Source organism: Recurvomyces mirabilis (genome assembly GCF_035927965.1).
Source record: "Recurvomyces mirabilis strain CCFEE 5264 chromosome Unknown scaffold_14, whole genome shotgun sequence".
Lineage (NCBI taxonomy): Eukaryota > Fungi > Ascomycota > Dothideomycetes > Mycosphaerellales > Teratosphaeriaceae > Recurvomyces > Recurvomyces mirabilis.
The window spans coordinates 633,943-650,418 of record NW_027041948.1 but is presented as its reverse complement, the minus strand read 5'-3'; the positions used below and the strand labels follow the sequence as shown (position 1 = coordinate 650,418).

General features: G+C 54.0%; 7 protein-coding genes across 7 annotated transcripts; 4 read left to right on the top strand and 3 right to left on the bottom strand.

Moving 5' to 3' along the window:
- Nucleotides 1-36: 36 nt before the first annotated feature.
- On the top strand, nt 37-2,109 carry SSA2 (Hsp70 chaperone; the record flags this gene model as incomplete). The annotated part of the gene is made up of 2 exons (XM_064838588.1): nt 37-1,914; nt 1,972-2,109. The coding sequence occupies 2 exons, from the start codon at nt 37-39 to the stop codon at nt 2,107-2,109; spliced, it is 2,016 nt and encodes a 671-aa protein (XP_064694042.1).
- Nucleotides 2,110-3,136: 1,027 nt separating this feature from the next.
- Nucleotides 3,137-5,725, bottom strand: LYS4 (mitochondrial Homoaconitase; the record flags this gene model as incomplete). Its single annotated transcript, XM_064838587.1, has 1 exon — nt 3,137-5,725. The coding sequence occupies one exon, from the start codon at nt 5,723-5,725 to the stop codon at nt 3,137-3,139; it is 2,589 nt and encodes an 862-aa protein (XP_064694041.1).
- Nucleotides 5,726-6,043: 318 nt separating this feature from the next.
- SER1 (Phosphoserine transaminase) lies at nt 6,044-7,347 on the top strand (the record flags this gene model as incomplete). The annotated part of the gene is made up of 2 exons (XM_064838586.1): nt 6,044-6,081; nt 6,144-7,347. 2 exons carry the CDS (start codon nt 6,044-6,046, stop codon nt 7,345-7,347), a joined length of 1,242 nt encoding a protein of 413 aa, XP_064694040.1.
- Nucleotides 7,348-8,917: 1,570 nt separating this feature from the next.
- On the top strand, nt 8,918-10,062 carry LTS14_005887 (uncharacterized protein; the record flags this gene model as incomplete). The annotated part of the gene is made up of 3 exons (XM_064838585.1): nt 8,918-9,079; nt 9,134-9,308; nt 9,365-10,062. The coding sequence occupies 3 exons, from the start codon at nt 8,918-8,920 to the stop codon at nt 10,060-10,062; spliced, it is 1,035 nt and encodes a 344-aa protein (XP_064694039.1).
- A 109-nt stretch (nt 10,063-10,171) lies between these two features.
- LTS14_005886 (uncharacterized protein) lies at nt 10,172-11,387 on the bottom strand (the record flags this gene model as incomplete). Its single annotated transcript, XM_064838584.1, has 2 exons — nt 10,172-11,128; nt 11,181-11,387. The coding sequence occupies 2 exons, from the start codon at nt 11,385-11,387 to the stop codon at nt 10,172-10,174; spliced, it is 1,164 nt and encodes a 387-aa protein (XP_064694038.1).
- Nucleotides 11,388-11,616: 229 nt separating this feature from the next.
- Nucleotides 11,617-12,815, bottom strand: LTS14_005885 (uncharacterized protein; the record flags this gene model as incomplete). The annotated part of the gene is made up of 2 exons (XM_064838583.1): nt 11,617-12,264; nt 12,315-12,815. 2 exons carry the CDS (start codon nt 12,813-12,815, stop codon nt 11,617-11,619), a joined length of 1,149 nt encoding a protein of 382 aa, XP_064694037.1.
- Nucleotides 12,816-14,337: 1,522 nt separating this feature from the next.
- On the top strand, nt 14,338-15,871 carry LTS14_005884 (uncharacterized protein; the record flags this gene model as incomplete). Its single annotated transcript, XM_064838582.1, has 4 exons — nt 14,338-15,117; nt 15,168-15,328; nt 15,391-15,670; nt 15,725-15,871. The coding sequence occupies 4 exons, from the start codon at nt 14,338-14,340 to the stop codon at nt 15,869-15,871; spliced, it is 1,368 nt and encodes a 455-aa protein (XP_064694036.1).
- Between the last annotated feature and the right edge of the window lie 605 nt (nt 15,872-16,476).

The window sequence follows — 16,476 nt, the reverse complement described above, 5'->3', positions numbered from 1 at the left end:
AATTCCCACACACACCCCCGAATCACAACCGTCAACATGGCCCCCGCTGTCGGTATCGACTTGGGCACGACCTACTCGTGCGTGGGCATCTTCCGTGATGACCGCATCGAGATCATTGCCAACGACCAGGGCAACCGCACAACCCCGTCCTTCGTGGCCTTCACAGACACCGAGCGTCTCATCGGCGATGCCGCCAAGAACCAGGTCGCCATGAACCCCATCAACACCGTCTTCGACGCCAAACGCCTCATCGGCCGCAAGTTCGCAGACGCCGAGGTGCAGGCCGACATGAAGCACTTCCCCTTCAAGGTCATCGACAAGCAGAGCAAGCCTGTCGTGCAGGTTGAGTTCAAGGGCGAGACGAAGGAGTTCACACCCGAGGAGATCTCCTCCATGATCTTGACCAAGATGAGAGAGACCGCGGAGTCATACCTCGGTGGCACGGTCAACAATGCCGTGGTCACTGTTCCTGCATACTTCAACGACTCGCAGAGGCAAGCAACCAAGGATGCTGGTCTCATTGCTGGCTTGAATGTGCTCCGCATCATCAACGAGCCTACTGCCGCTGCCATTGCCTACGGTCTCGACAAGAAGACTGAGGGTGAGCGCAACGTGCTCATCTTCGACTTGGGTGGAGGTACTTTCGATGTGTCTCTGCTCACCATCGAGGAGGGTATCTTCGAGGTCAAGTCTACTGCTGGTGATACCCATCTTGGTGGCGAGGATTTCGACAACCGTCTCGTGAACCACTTTGTCAACGAGTTCAAAAGAAAACACAAGAAGGGCATGTCTACTTCCATCGGAGATGCAAATTTACAATATACTGACGGACTCCCAGATCTGACCAGCAACGCCCGCGCCCTTCGTCGTCTGCGCACAGCCTGCGAGCGTGCCAAGCGCACTCTGTCTTCCTCCGCACAAACTTCCATCGAGATCGATTCGCTGTACGAGGGCATTGACTTCTACACGTCCATCACTCGTGCCCGTTTCGAGGAGCTATGCCAGGATCTCTTCCGCTCCACAATGGAGCCAGTTGAGCGCGTCCTCCGCGACGCCAAGATCGACAAGTCTTCCGTCCACGAGATCGTCTTGGTCGGTGGCTCCACCCGTATCCCCAAGATTCAGAAGATGGTTTCCGACTTCTTCAACGGCAAGGAGCCCAACAAGTCCATCAACCCTGATGAGGCCGTCGCCTACGGTGCGGCCGTCCAGGCCGCTATCCTTTCCGGTGACACTTCCAGCAAGTCTACCAACGAGATCTTGCTGCTCGACGTCGCGCCGCTTTCCATTGGTATCGAGACCGCTGGTGGTGTCATGACTCCTCTCATCAAGCGCAACACCACCATCCCCACGAAGAAGTCTGAGGTCTTCTCCACCTTTTCCGACAATCAGCCTGGTGTGCTTATCCAGGTCTTCGAGGGTGAGCGTGCCCGCACCAAGGACAACAACCTCCTCGGCAAGTTCGAGCTTACGGGCATCCCACCCGCGCCTCGTGGTGTCCCTCAGATCGAGGTCACCTTCGATGTTGACGCCAACGGCATCATCAACGTCTCCGCGCTCGAGAAGGGCACTGGCAAGACCAACAAGATCGTCATCACCAACGACAAGGGCCGCTTATCCAAGGAGGAGATCGAGCGCATGTTGGCCGAGGCCGAGAAGTACAAGGAGGAGGATGAAGCCGAGGCCGGCCGAATCCAGGCCAAGAACGGTCTTGAGTCGTACGCCTATTCGCTCAAGAACACCCTGTCCGACTCCAAGGTTGACGAGAAGCTGTCGACTGAGGACAAGGAGAAGCTCAAGGCTGAGATCGACAAGACTGTTGCTTGGCTCGATGACAACCAGACTGCTACCAAGGACGAGTACGAGAGCCAGCAGAAGGAGCTGGAGGGTGTGGCGAACCCCATCATGATGAAGGTATGTGCAAACGATATATCTACCAGCCAGGTTAATCATACTGACTTTTCTTCACAGTTCTACGGTGCCGAAGGTGGAGCAGGCGGTATGCCAGGTGGCATGGGCGGAATGCCAGGCGGTATGGGCGGAGGTATGCCCGGCGGTGCTCCAGGCGCTGGCGGCGACGATGGCCCAACCGTCGAGGAGGTTGACTGAACTCGTCATCCCCTCACCATGACAATTCGATACCCCTCATGCACGGCTTGAGGTAGTGGCTGCTGCTTAGACTTGCTTACATGGCATGGCGTTCCTGGCTAGACATGGTCATGGCTTGTTTCGTACAACGAGGCTATGATATGATGTCTTCTTTGATGGAAAAGCATGATTGCTTTCTGTAATGTTAGATAGCCCGTAGAAGGCTTGACAATGAAATGATTCAAAGCAATTCACTGTGTTCTCTTTCTCTCAAGCTATCTCTGTTGATGTATGTGGTCCTTTGCCAATACGTTGAGTCGTGTGTTGGCATGTACCGCTGGCTTCCTCCAGCATAGGTCGTCGCGATGTAAGATTCATGCCACGAAACCTCGCACCAGAGACGAGAGTGATCCGACCAGCCGGATTATCTCACACGAAGGAAGTGCGAAAGCATCGCTGCCGAAGGACGATATCGTTGCTCGTGACCAGAAAAGTTTGACACAGATGACTACATCCGCTATGCTACAAATATTGACGGGAGCACTCGAAGAGTAAGGTATCTGACTATCCCAGGGAGCAGTGTATTGCAAGAACGCCTTGGAGGAGCCTATCGCTGCTCTAAGCAGCGCAATGTAGCTCGAGATGGGTCGTACCTTTCAAAAGCGGTATATGCTTGCGGTGGCTTGGCAATGGCGAAGAGCAATATCGTGCCGGGATCGGCTGCGAGGCTGATGCGTGACATGCAACTCGAGGAGGGCCCGACTGCAGAAGAGGCTGAGGGCATGAAGCTAGGCGGCTGAAGCAGAGTAAAAGAGAGCTTGCGAGCGCCTTGAAGCTGCACAGTTCGAGTGTATGATTGTCTGAGGATGCATGGGTATACAGCTGCCGCCCATACTCGAGATATATCGAAAAACAAACAGGTGGGTGGTGGAGGAACCATTCACATCGTGAACGCCATCCGCTATGCAGTCACGCAAACCCACCCCTTCACCCAACACCCCAATCTCACCATCCCCCACCCTCCCTTCACACCACATTTCACCACACCTCAACCACCCCTCCCAATCTCCCCCCTCACCCACCCTTCCAATCCGCCCCTAGCAACAATCTCCTGCACATTCGGCGGCAACTCCCCAACCCTCTGCTCCCAGACTTGGGCCCCCTGCCCCTCACCTTCCCGCACAACAACCATACTCCTCCTCAAATCCCACGTGAACGTCCATCCCGTGCGGACCGTAAGTTCCTTTTCCTTCTTGTCGACGGGAGCAGGAGGAGGCGAATCGAGCGATTGTTCGTTGGCGGCCGGTTCCGTGATAGCCGGCGGCTTGTTACCAGCCACAGCAGAAGAAGAAGAAGAAGAAGAAGAAGAGAGAGAAGGAGAAGAAGCCGCCGAGCCTGATCCAAACACCTCCCTCAACCTCGCGATAAGCCGTGGCACCTCCACCCCCATAAGCGCATTATTAACACTATTCCGCCCGAAAATATTCCCAAAACTCCCCACCACTACCAATTTCATCCCCTTAGCGAGAATGGCAGTCGCGGCTTGCTCACGACTACTCCCGCACCCGAAATTGAATCCACTTACCAGTACATCACCTTCGCGGGCGATGGAGGAGAAGGTGCGGTCGTAGTTCTCCATCGTTACAGTAGCCATTCTGGCCGGGGAGGAGGAGAAGGCGTCGTCGTAGGTGTATTTTCCCGGGTAGATGGCGTCGGTGTTGATGTTGTCGGCGTCGCACCAGAGGATTTCCCCGGTGATTTTTTCGGGGAAGCCGGGGAGGATGTCGGTTTGTCTTTGCTCCGAGGAATCTTTCGTTGTAGTGCTGCTGGTTGATGTGCCGGCTTCCGCGCCACTGCTCCCTCCTCCAGCTATCCTCGCCTCGCCCTCCTGCACAGCCGCCTCCGCCTCCCTCACCAGCTTGTCCAACGCATCCTCAATCGAAATCACCCGCTCCTCCTCCGCAATCCCATCTCCCTCACCACTCTTCACACCCTCCCATCCCTCTGGACGCCCATACATCCCCGACCCCGCGATCCTCCCTTGCAACGCACTAGCCGCCACGACCTCGGGAGAACCAAGGTAGGCTTTGGCATCTGTACTCCCCATCCGACCCTTGAAATTGCGGTTCGACGCCGAGATGCCCACTTCGCCTGGTTCGAGCAGGCCGGTTCCAAGGCCGATACACGGTCCGCAGCCAGAAGGTAAGGGTTCCGCACCAGCGGCTAGAAGAGCCTGCCAGTCTCCTTGCTCTTCCGCAGCTTGCTGTTCTGGCAATGAAGCAGCGGCGATGTAGAATTTGACTCCTTCTGCTATCCTAGCCGGGACGATGGTGCCGTCGGCGTTTGTGGTCGAGACATTCTTGAAGACTTTGGCCGCGGCGGCGATATCGGAGCGCCGGCTGTTGGTGCAGGAGACGAGGTAGGCTTTGTTGATCGGGATGTTTTGGTCTTCGAGTTCGTTGAGTGGGGTGGCGACTTTGACGCTGTTGGGGCCGGAGACGTAAGGGGAGAGGGTTGAGAGGTCGAGGAAGAGCTCTTTGGCGTATGTTGCGCCTTTGTCGGCAGTGAGGGGGTTGGCGAACAATTCGTCTAGTCTTTGGTGGTTGAATCGTTCGCTCGTCAGGCTGGCGGAGGGTGAAGGGGCTTTGTACATACTCGCCTCCGTGGCCTTGTACCTCAACCACCCTTTCAAGACATCGTCGATGGGAAAGAGTCCAGACAGAGCACCCCACTCGGTAGTCATATTCGCGATAGCCAACCGATCATCCACAGGTAAAGACCACATGGTCTGGAAATCCCCCGTGAACTCAATCGCATGATTCAACACCTCATCGTTATTAAACAACCCACACAACGCCACAATCACATCCTTGCCCGTCACACCCTCAGGTAAGATCCCAGTAAAGTTGACCCGCGCAATAGGAGGGATCTGCCACCACGTCCTCCCCGTCGCCCAAATAGCAGCCGCGTCCGTCCTCACCACGGGCGTCCCCAGACACCCCACCCCACCGTACATATTACTATGACTATCGCTCGCCACCGCCATAGTGCCCGGCCACGCATACCCCTCCTCCACCATAATCTGATGCCCGATGCCGCGGCCCGCCGGATAGAAATCCACCCCTTGCTCCTTGGCAAACTCCTCAATCTGTCGGTACTTTTTCAGATTCTTCTCCGTCTTGTTCTGGACGTCGTGGTCGAGGGTCATGACGATCTGGTGCGGGTCGTGGATCTTGGTGGCGCCGATGGAGAGGAATTTGGTGGCTACCGGCCAGGAGTTGTCGTGGGTCATGCAGTGGTGGGGGGAGAGGGTTACGTAGTCCCCGGATTTTACTATTTTGTCGGCGGCGAGACCTTGGGAGTAGCGTTGGACGATCTTCTCCGTGAGGGTCTGGGGGGTGACGGGTGCAGGTGCGGGGCGGGAGAGGAAGTCAGGGGGCGTGTTGGAGAGTTGGGAGTGGAAGGCGTCGGTGGCTTCGGCACGGAGGAGAGGGGTGGAGGTTGTGAGGTGTCGTCGAGGGCGGTGGTGGAGGTGTGTGGCGGTGGGTGTCCATTGTTGTGGTCGGCATTGTGTTGGTCGTGACGGTGTGTTTCTGACGAGTCTCTGCAGGCTTCGGGGAGCTCGTAGGGTGGCCATTGTGTGAGCGCGTCTTGCGCAATATCTCATATTATCTCATGCGACTATATCCTTCACTTCTGCTTTGGGATGATATGTTGTCGTCGGTATGTCTTTCGCTGTCCAATGGCACGCGATCAGATCCTAGGAGATGACATTTGGAGAGAGAGAGCTTCGACTTTTTGAGGCGACATCGGCCACCGTACCACACACTCCACATTCAATACTCATGACTCCACATTCAATACTCATGACTCCATATTCTACACTCAAGACCACCTTCTACACATATACTACATATAGACTGATAGACCAGACGACAAACACAACACACCCAACATGCCCGAACGATCAGACGTCCACTACTTCGGGGCTGGGTATACCATTCCCTTCTCACACCACATATCCAGCCTCACATCCACTAACACAACATACGTAGCCCAGCTCCCCTGCCCACCCCAGTCCTCCAAGAAGCCAGCAAAGTCCTACTCAACTACGACTCCACCGGCCTCGGCCTGACCGAAATCTCCCACCGCTCGCCCGAAGCCAACGCCATCCTGGCCCGCACCCAGACCGCCCTGCGACACCTCCTCGACATCCCCACCTCCGACGGTCCCGAAGGCTACCAGATCCTCTTCCTACAAGGCGGTGGGAGCGGCGAATTCAGTGCTGTCGTGTACCATATGATCTCCATCTGGGTGGCGAAGCTGGCGAAGCAACGACAGCAGGGTTTAGAGCAGGAGGTGAAAAGGTTAAGGTTGGATTATCTCGTCACGGGATCCTGGAGTTTGAAGGCGAGTCAGGAGGCGGCGAGATTGGTGGGGAAGGAGTACGTGAATGTTGTTACAGATGCGAGGCACGGGGGGAAATTCGGGGTGATCCCGGCGGAGGGCGAGTGGAGTCGGACGAAGGCGGAGGAGGATGTGGCATTAACCTACTACTGCGACAACGAAACGGTCGACGGCGTGGAATTCCCCACGGCCCCCTCAGGAAAGAACTTAGTAGCGGACATGTCCTCCAACTTCCTCTCCCGCGCCGTCGACATCAAACGCCACATCGCCATCTTCGGGGGGGCGCAAAAGAACATCGGCACAACGGGAATCACCATCGCCATCGTCTCCAACTCCATCCTCCCGCCCCACGCCGAAATGGCTGATCCGGTCCTCTTACGAAAACTCGGGTTACCGATCGGACCAGTAGTCCTAGACTGGCCGACGATCGCAAAGAATAATAGTCTCTACAACACCCTCCCCATCTTCGACGTCTGGATCGCTGGACAGGTGATACAGCGACTTCTCGAGCAAGCGCCTGATGCGAAAAGCCCGCGGATTAGTGTGCAGGAGGCTGAGTCGAATGAGAAGGCTGGACTGCTTTATGCGGTGCTGGATGAGTTTCCGGGGATGTATCAGGTTGTGCCGGATAAGAGTGTGAGGAGTAGGATGAATTTGTGCTTTAGGATCAAGCATGGGGATGCGGAGGCCGAGAAGGCATTCCTGAAGGGAGCGGAGGGGAGGGGTTTGTTGGGACTCAAGGGCCATAGGAGTGTGGGCGGGATTCGAGCGAGTAATTACAATGCTGTAAGTGTGCAGGCGGCGGAGAAGTTGGCGGAGTATCTTAGGGATTTTGCGGAGGGAAAGGTGTGAGGAGGTGGAAGGTGGGTGTAAGTCTGGGTGTGGGTGTGAGGATGGCATGAAGATGATGGCTTGAGAGATCAAAGTATGGGATCATGATTATTGGAAAAGTGTATTAGCGATGGTGTTCGGCGCGTAGGATCTTGCTTCGGAGCATGAATGAAAAAGTGGTTTATCTCATCCCCTCCTCTCTGGCTCGCGATCACTGGGGATAAATCAGCCGGAAGATGTTGCTTCGAAGCCCCTGAATACAGCAAGATGGATCTCTCTCGAACAGGCTACCAGTATCGACGTTCGAACCCATGCTGAACGGCTCACCACAACACAGCTTATCAGACCTCACTGGCCGAAAAGACTTGAGAAAAAAGGCAAGCACTTGATTGATGGGTGATCCTAGTGTTACGAAACGGATCCCTACACGGCTAACTTCGACCAGTGTACAAAGCGGGCGTCCCCACAAGGCAGTAAGGTCTTCGCAAACCGTGCTTTCATGATAGCAGCAGGTAGCTTTCGTGGCGGGTCCAAGGGACGGATTCTAGCAGCGCGAGACGCACTCATCAAACATAGGGTGGCAGCGGACCGATGTCATGAGAGGAATGACTTCAGCCCCTGAACCTCCACCAAAAAGAAATCACCGCGTGACAACATCCTACTTAGTTGCGGCTTTCGAACCCGCCTTAGCAAAACACTACATCACCCTCTTCTATGTCTCTTCGCCTCCCCCTGCTGTCAGAGGCGAAATGAAAAAGAGTCAAAAGATATCATAGCGACTGAGCACTAGGCAGCTCGACTGCAGACCACTGCAACATGACTCAGGAGCTGGGCGGCGTTTACACCACTTGGCGACTCCACTCGCACGCTGAGCAGTTTGACCGGGCTGGGCATGCAGCCGTGCCTGGTCCGGTACCCTCTAAAAGATTCCCGAGTTGTTCATATACCTCTTGATTGGCGCCGGGGATTTGCCGCCCTCGGTGACGTTGAACCATTCACGCCACATTGTGGGGATATCATTCCTCCAGTCACCTCAGAGGCTTTGTTTCACCATGTCATTTGGTCACGCTCTGTGTGGCACTGAAGCTGGTCTTCACTTGGCCTTGGACACCGATAGAGTGCGATCCGACCAGGAGGAGTCCTCAGAACGCCTCATGCATATCCTTGATTAGACATGGACAACAGGCCGATAGTGCACTTTCCGTCCTGGGTAGTGGTGCGTTCACTGACCGCAAATAATCGCTCGGCTGACAGATCTCCTAGGTCAACTTCTCGATCATGATCGTACCGGTCATGACCACATGCATCAGTGCCGTGGGGATGCTTACACGTGGCATTGGCCGTTGAGACTGGCGATGCCGCGTTTCTCTTTGGCCAAGCGACTGCATTCCCCATCGCCGTGGCCAATCTGCTTGTCCAACAGCCGGGATAGTGAATGGCCTCAGCACGGATCCCTCATCACATTCTCATTGTTCGACGACACAAGCTTTCACCCTGGGTTTGTGTTCATGCACGAATACGCTTCGGACAGATACACTTTGCGTGTGCTTACTTTTTGCACCACCACTTCGCTGCTGTCTCTCTCGCAGTCATGAAGCACGAGCACGGTATCGAGGTGTATGTCAAGGGCTTAGGGGAGCAACACGAGCGCATTCGATACACCGAGGAGATCAATCGCCGGCCAGGTTTCGAAGGCGCTGCGTTCCATTCCTGTCTCATCTCGCGGAATGGTCTGAACAAGATCATTGTTGTTGTCCGCCTCGGCCGCCGCTTCTAGAAAGGTGACGCTACACACGTCCAAGTACAGACTCTCTTTGGCAAGGGGCAATACATGAGCTCGGAGGAGGATATCGAACCTACGTTGATGTCGATCGCTCATGGTATGGACTGCCAGCAGAAGTTGAGCATGATCCGCAGCATCAAGAACTTTGGCACATTAGAGCAACACGATGTACAAATGTATATCACGCCTGTAAACACGGGTATGGTCTGATGTACGGTTGACTCCTTGCGGCCTTCTCAAATCTGCCTGTAATAGGTCAACTCGCCAACATCCACCGAGGGCGCAGCAAGGAAGATCATGCACGGGCTAGTACCTTGACTATCGTTCTTGGACGCGGCACACTGGACACCGATTCTAAATTCACACCATTGAGTGGCTACCACGGAGATGTCTACACCTTCGAGTTTATATGCCTAGTGACATCGAAACCGATGTATGATAAGGGTATCGAGGCGCAGTACTACGACAAGGACGATCCATATGCCGAGGAGTTCACCAAGGCTCGCAAAGATTTTGAATTACGGCAAATCCACAGAGCGGGGCTGGAGGAGGAGGAAAAGCGGAAGGTAGGAGAAGCACGTAGAGCAGAGGACGAGCGTTCGGATCGGGAAGATGGCGGAGTCTTCCTAGGTGATTTCTCCTTGCCAGGCGGGAATGCTTCACGGCCGATCGATACCACGGCAGTATCAACGGTCGTAGTGGCATATGGACATCCGCGACAGTCTCGCAAGCGCTCTCGCGAGGAGGAAGAGGAGCTTGAGCATCTCCGAGCCAGTGATCTCGCCGATGGTGTCCCTGGGAATGGCCAAGTAAGTGCCACCAACAAGGCAGATCTCGACGTTGAGTTGGCGACCGGAGCTTGCAACAGCTCGCTCGTTCCCGCTTTGGTCAGCTGGCGTACACGTTTCCTTCACCATACCGCCTGGTGTGGTAGTATTGATGCTTCTCTTTGACTTTGATGGCCTCTCCTCGCCACTTCATCCTGCATTTCCAGGCTGATAGTTAATGCGGAGCCTCTGTGGTCCAGCTTAGGCAAGCCAGCTAGAACTCTCCAATACTGCATCACTCGTCCTCATCCATCAGCTCTGCCAGCTCTGCTTCCTCCTCCGCGGTAAGCATACCACCTTTCTTGGGTGGCTCATCCCGCCTTTCCTCACCTGCCTTCTCTCTCTCGACTTCTGTGTGGTACCTTGCCATCCCTTGCCTCTCCAGACTCCATTGCCTCACTGTGCCATCAATACTGACACTTGCCACTAAGACCTGACTGACCAAAGCTAGTCCTGTGACCTCCTCGTAATGCCCACTATACGTGCATACCAAGTCACCCGAGCTCAAGTCCCACACTCTCACCTCCTCATCTCTACACGCAGTCGCAACCAAGCCAGTCGTCTCACTGACAACCACATCCCGCACAAAGTCTGGATGCTGCAGGACAGTATCTGCCCCCCAGTCTCTACTTCGGACAAGATGTTTGGCCGTCTTGTCTGCCGAAGCTGTCCAGAGATCACCCTCAATATCAAACCTCAGCTTGTACACACTAGTTTCATGAGCCAGTATTGGCTTTTCCAGGCTCTCAGAAGTCTCCTTGGCGGCGTCCCAGCTGATATGCCATCTTCTGATCTCGCGGTCGGAGCTTGCTGTGAACAAAATGAAAGAGTCTCTTGGCTGATTTGCACCCTCAGGTAGACTCAACGGGTCGATAGCCAGATCTTGTAATGCTTTCGTATGACCCTTCAGTTTATGTAGTGGTTTACCGGTACTCAAATCCCAGACGATTATCACGGCATCTGCACCACCAGAAAGCAGCACCGGCTTGCCATCTAATGTCGTCGTAAGCACGCACTTGATAAAGTCTGTGTGACCAGAGAGCTTTGTTCGTGACAAGACGATGGGCTCTGCCAGAGGTGAGTGGTAGATATGTTTGTCCCAGCAGCCACTATACAATGCGTTATTGTCCGATCTACTTAGACACGTCAGAGGGGCCATCGCTCGTAGTGGCAATGTGGATGTCTCGGCACTCTGCAAACTCGTTAGCCACGACTTCTATCATACATTCTCGAATCATACTAACATCAAGAACAACCCAGGTTATCTGCCCAGCGGCCTCGGCAACGTATACGGCGCCTGCATCCTTGGGATCCGATGTGACAGCCAAGATCTTCGACTGGAGTGTTACAGGCTTGCCATATTTGTTCTTGGATTTTGCGGCTTTGCGCTGCGTTGTCGCGATCGAGTCTGTGGTCTGAAAGTAGCGACCAGCATCGTCTGATCGAGACATCGCGGTTTGCATGAATCGAGAGTGACTTCGACAAAGACAATTGGTACATGAAGCAAGTTGCTGAAGTCGACATATTCATCCATTGGGCTTAATAAGCAGGCATACCAAAATCAGGAAGGCACGAAGGCTCGAAAGAGATGTATTATGAAATTGCGTTAATTGCATAAAGGCGAGCTCATGATACATTGTACATCTATCGCTAGAACGCTGTCAAAAATCTTACAAATGCTTACATGACCGCCCCAGAAGCCCTCTGGCTCTCAATCGTGACCATCACGTCACGCCTGATGATGGGGTCCTCACTGTCGCCAGAACCCGTACTAGTCTGTCGCCTCACTTTCCGGACCGGGTCATGATATGCTCCTGCGCGATATTCGCCGTCTCGTGGCCGCAAATCGTGATCGTCCATCTGCTCAGGTTCTGCTCCTACCCGCGAACGATGCTGCTTCGACCGCAGTCCCGAGTTGTTGTGACTCATGTTTCCCGAGCGGCCGTATGAGCGCAGGTTATAGCCACCTCCTAATCCTCGCTTGTCCTCATACGATGCCTCGAATCCCATAGCTTTGTTGTATCCACGAATGAAGCTCTTTAAAGTCGGTATCGTCGCTGCCATGAGCGCATAGCCCAGCTCGACTTGCTGCCATACCAGCACGTATGCTATGGCCAGACCAGGATCTGCAGCGTGAACGTATCGCCCAATGTATAGTCCGTGCATAGCAGCGAAGACTACGCAGATCAGGCGGAAGGCGAAAGCGAAGACGACTGTTGCTTTGATGTATGTACTCATTTGTAATGGCCACACCAGCGCAACCGCAAGTCCGACGTAGAGGATATCTATCGCAGCGCCGGTGCCGATGATTATGCCCCATCGTATCAACTGCGGCTTGTCAAAATATTGATGGCCTGCTTGGAATGAAGTAGACTGACCTTGCCAGAGCATCTCGCACTCCCGTAGAGCACATTCGAAGGTCCGCAATCAACTGTCGCTATCAGACAGCTGCCAATGCCCCAGACGATCGTCAAGACTAGCGCCGCGTTGCATGCCCACCAAGCCTTGATGTGATCGCGCGTGAACAACCGCTTCATGAAGAACACAACACTGAGCTTGCTCAATGCTAAGGCCAGGATATACATGATCTGCGTTGCGACCAAGATCTCTCCGAGCTGATATGCCTTCTGCTGAGCCATAAGTGAGCTGCTGATCCCGACTCCATTGTGAAGGCCAATGTAGGTTGCGACATATTGTCCAATGGCCACAAGTGTGCCGGCGCATATACAGTAGTCGTCCAATCCAAGTGTGTGTAGCTTGATCTGGATCCTAGTCGCAAGTGTCAGGACGCTGAACATCAAGCTCAGGATGGCGGCCACCCATACTAGTCCAGCTCGGTCTGTCGCTGTTATCGGCGAGAAGGTGTATGTCTGTGTCATGGCTGAAGAGTGCGATCCCGCATGGAATGGTAGAGTCGATGACAGGGTGAAGCTGGTCACCTCTATTCAGCCAGTCCGTGGAAGTGAGATGGGGAGGAGGTCGGATCAATCACGCCATTCCATTCCATTCCATTCAATACTACTAGCTTAAATCACAAGGTGCCTACCGAGACCCTAGATAGCGCGTAGTCTGCCTCAGACAATACTTGCCGTATAGTAGGCCAGCCCTAGTCAAACTGGAGTGCAAAGGCGTCGTCCCATCATCCAATGGTGGTAAGCCACAGAAGTATAAAGTCATGGTCCACTTGCACCAACTAGATGGTAGCCGCAAGAACACCCGTATGATAAAAGCCAGCCTTTGTCACTCTTCGGCCACAGAGCCATAAAGAGACGTGCCTAGATTGGCGACTCTGCAAATCTCGAGGCCAGAACCTTGCTGCCCTCAGCTCTGGGCGATGACAGTCGGCTCTTGGCGGACTTGAAGCAAATTTGTGAAACAGGACATCGGTTCCTCGGCATAATGATGAGTGTCGATTAGGTAAACGGCCGATCTCTGCGATCCGATAGCTGCCGATTTTGTGGGACAGCCGCTCTTGCGGAGTCAAAAATTGGTAGTGCTCGGACCGGGCAGGCGAGCCAACCAACAGAAGTCAGATGTCCACAGGACGATTCTGCAAAGAGGGGAACGACAATTTGCGCACACCAGAGGTATACTAGATGGTCCAAGGAGAGAGAAGGCAGCTGCTTGGCGACCAAGGTCCAAAACGTGCCCAGTGATCGCCAGGAATCTCGGCAGTTCGTGCAGTCGGTATCTGCAGGAAACTCTGCATTCTATGCGCAACATACCAGACCGAACTCAAGAAGCGAAGGGTCCATGTAAAATCACCCTACCGAGTTCTCGATATGTAGACCGCGAGTCACTGTCTCATGTCTGATCTCAACCGTGCCCATAGAAGGCACACGACCGAGAAAGCTTACGTAGTTCCACCAACGTCCCGCACAGCCGGCGCCGCCACAGTCTACACTATATCTCCCCAAATGTGCTTCTCAAGCTCTTCTTCGCCAAGTGGTCATGAAAGAAGTGGGTGCCAATCAACTCTACCAACAAGCCAGCGCTAGAGCACACCCACAAAGAGGGTTTGCACGGCACCGCTCGCCCCTGCCCGCTGGTGCGAATTTACCAGGCCCGAGTTGTGCAAAACGCCGTCCCACATGGCCGCCACCACAAACCTTCTTCCTCCATGAACCCTGTCAGCAATGCACGGCACCGCACCTCGTTCTCATGACGCCTACCTATTCTACCGATCGGTTTGCCGACACTCGTTGTCTTTGCGCGTGTCGAAGAGGCGAAAAGCCCAACCAGATCATCGCACGCTTGGTGAGTCTTGTATTACCTGCCAGGTAAGTTTGCCAAGTCCTTGCTACAAGAGATCGTGTCTTGTATCGGTCCCGACTAAATGAGGTCTCTGCTTCTCGCCTTACCTCATCCCATCCTACGGTATTACTGGACGAAGCAGCGAGCATGATGGAAGGCGCGTCTTCTAGCTCCTCGTCAGCCCACGACCTAGGTCACAACGATATTCTCGCCAAAACAGCCTCAGCAACAGTGACAACAGCAACTCCGCAGTCCAGAACAATCAACGAATTCGATCGCGTTTCGGACGCAGACTCTGGAAATTATGACTATCATGATATCGTCCGCAACGCCCGCAATGTCGACAGAGACTCGGACCATGGCTTCAACAAGCACGATCAAAAGGACATGAAGCGAATGGGCAAGACCCAAGAACTGCGGCGCAACTTTCGAGAACTATCCACCATCGCCTTCGTAGTTGTACTCCAAGGAACCTGGGAAGTCCTTCTCGCCGCCTCAACTCAGGGAATGACAGATGGAGGCCTAGCCGGGCTCTTCTGGTCCTACATCTGGACTTTTGCCGGATTCTCCCTGGTAGTCATTTCCCTAGCAGAAATGGCATCCATGGCGCCGACCAGTGGAGGACAGTATCACTGGGTTAGCGAATTCGCTCCTCCGCGACATCAGGGATGGCTGTCATATTTCACGGGATGGATGTCTACCCTGTCGTGGCAAGCTGGGACGGCGTCTGGCCCATTCTTGGTGGGAACGCTCATACAGAGTATGATCTATGTCAACGATGAAACTTATGTTGGGACGAATTGGCAGGGGATGATGTTTGTGTGGGCGATCACGCTGGTCGTGTATTTCTGCAATGTGTATGGTGGCCGAGCTATGCCGGTGTTTCAGAACTTGATGCTGATTCTGCATGTGTTTGGTTTCTTGACGGTGAGCAACATTTTCTGTGTATCTTTTGTCAATCATGCTAATTGTGGCAGATCATCGTATGCCTATGGGTACTCGCGCCTCGCAATCCTGCTCATGTCGTCTTCACGCAATTCTCGAACGGAGGGGGATGGTCCAGCATGGGCGTGTCACTTATGATTGGACAGATCACGGCGATCTACGCATGTATCTGCTCGGACGCTGCAGCGCATATGTGAGTGGTGGAACGCCTTCAAGTTGGTCCCTTCGCGCCCTCCACTAACCTATGAAATACAGGTCAGAAGAAATCAAAGACGCGGGTGTGACTGTACCGCGCGCGATGGTTGGCTCATATCTGCTTAATGGCGGCCTCGGAGTAATCTTCTTGGTCTCATTTCTCTTCAGTATCGTTGACTTGGACGGCGCACTTAATGACGGCTCGGGTTATCCGTTCCTGTTCGTCTTCACGAACGCTTTCAGCTTGCCTGCTGTCAATGCGCTGAGCGCGATTGTGATTACTCTCATCTTTGCTGGAACACTATCGTATAACCTGTCGACAAGCAGGCAGACCTGGGCCGTAAGTGGAACGTATCGCCTCCTGACATTGCCACAAGCTGACAGGTCTCACTAGTTCGCTCGCGACCAGGGTATGCCATTTTCAAAGTGGATCGCTCATGTCAACCCGAAGCTGGAAGTACCGGCCAATGCAGTCGCGGCCACCAGTGGCATTACCTTTATTCTATCACTGATCAACATTGGATCTGAGGTGGCTTTGTAAGTCGTGCAATGCACGTCTGAAACGAACTACACGAGATAGCTAACGGATGAGATAGTAATGCTATCATCTCGCTGAATCTGGTCACATTGATGATCACTTACATGATATCAATCGGATGTGTACTGTACCGACGCATATATCACCCCGAGCTCTTGCCAAAGTGTCGATGGAGTTTGGGTCGCTATGGTGTGGCAGTCAATGCAGGCGGATTAGCTTACGCCACCTTCGCATTCTTCTGGTGCTTCTGGTCCGTCGTATATCTCCTGCTCTCGACGAGAAGCCTTGCTGACCGCTCATACAGGCCAAACGCAACACCAGTGACTGCAGACACATTCAATTGGAGTGTTGTGATGTTTGTGGTTGTCGCTCTGATAGCGGCTGTGGACTGGGTCGTTCGAGCGCGGCACGTATACAAGGGGCCTGTTGTTCTTGTTGAAGGCTATCATGGAGACTAGCGTGCCATAGCTCATCGCCATCACTCATGTTGAACTTGTGTCATGATACTGGTCATACCTCGAATGCGCTCCCATCTTCGTCCTTCTACGCGTGGTCAATGCTTACATCAACGTCATTGCACCGCCACAAACACCCCGCAGTTTGAGGCC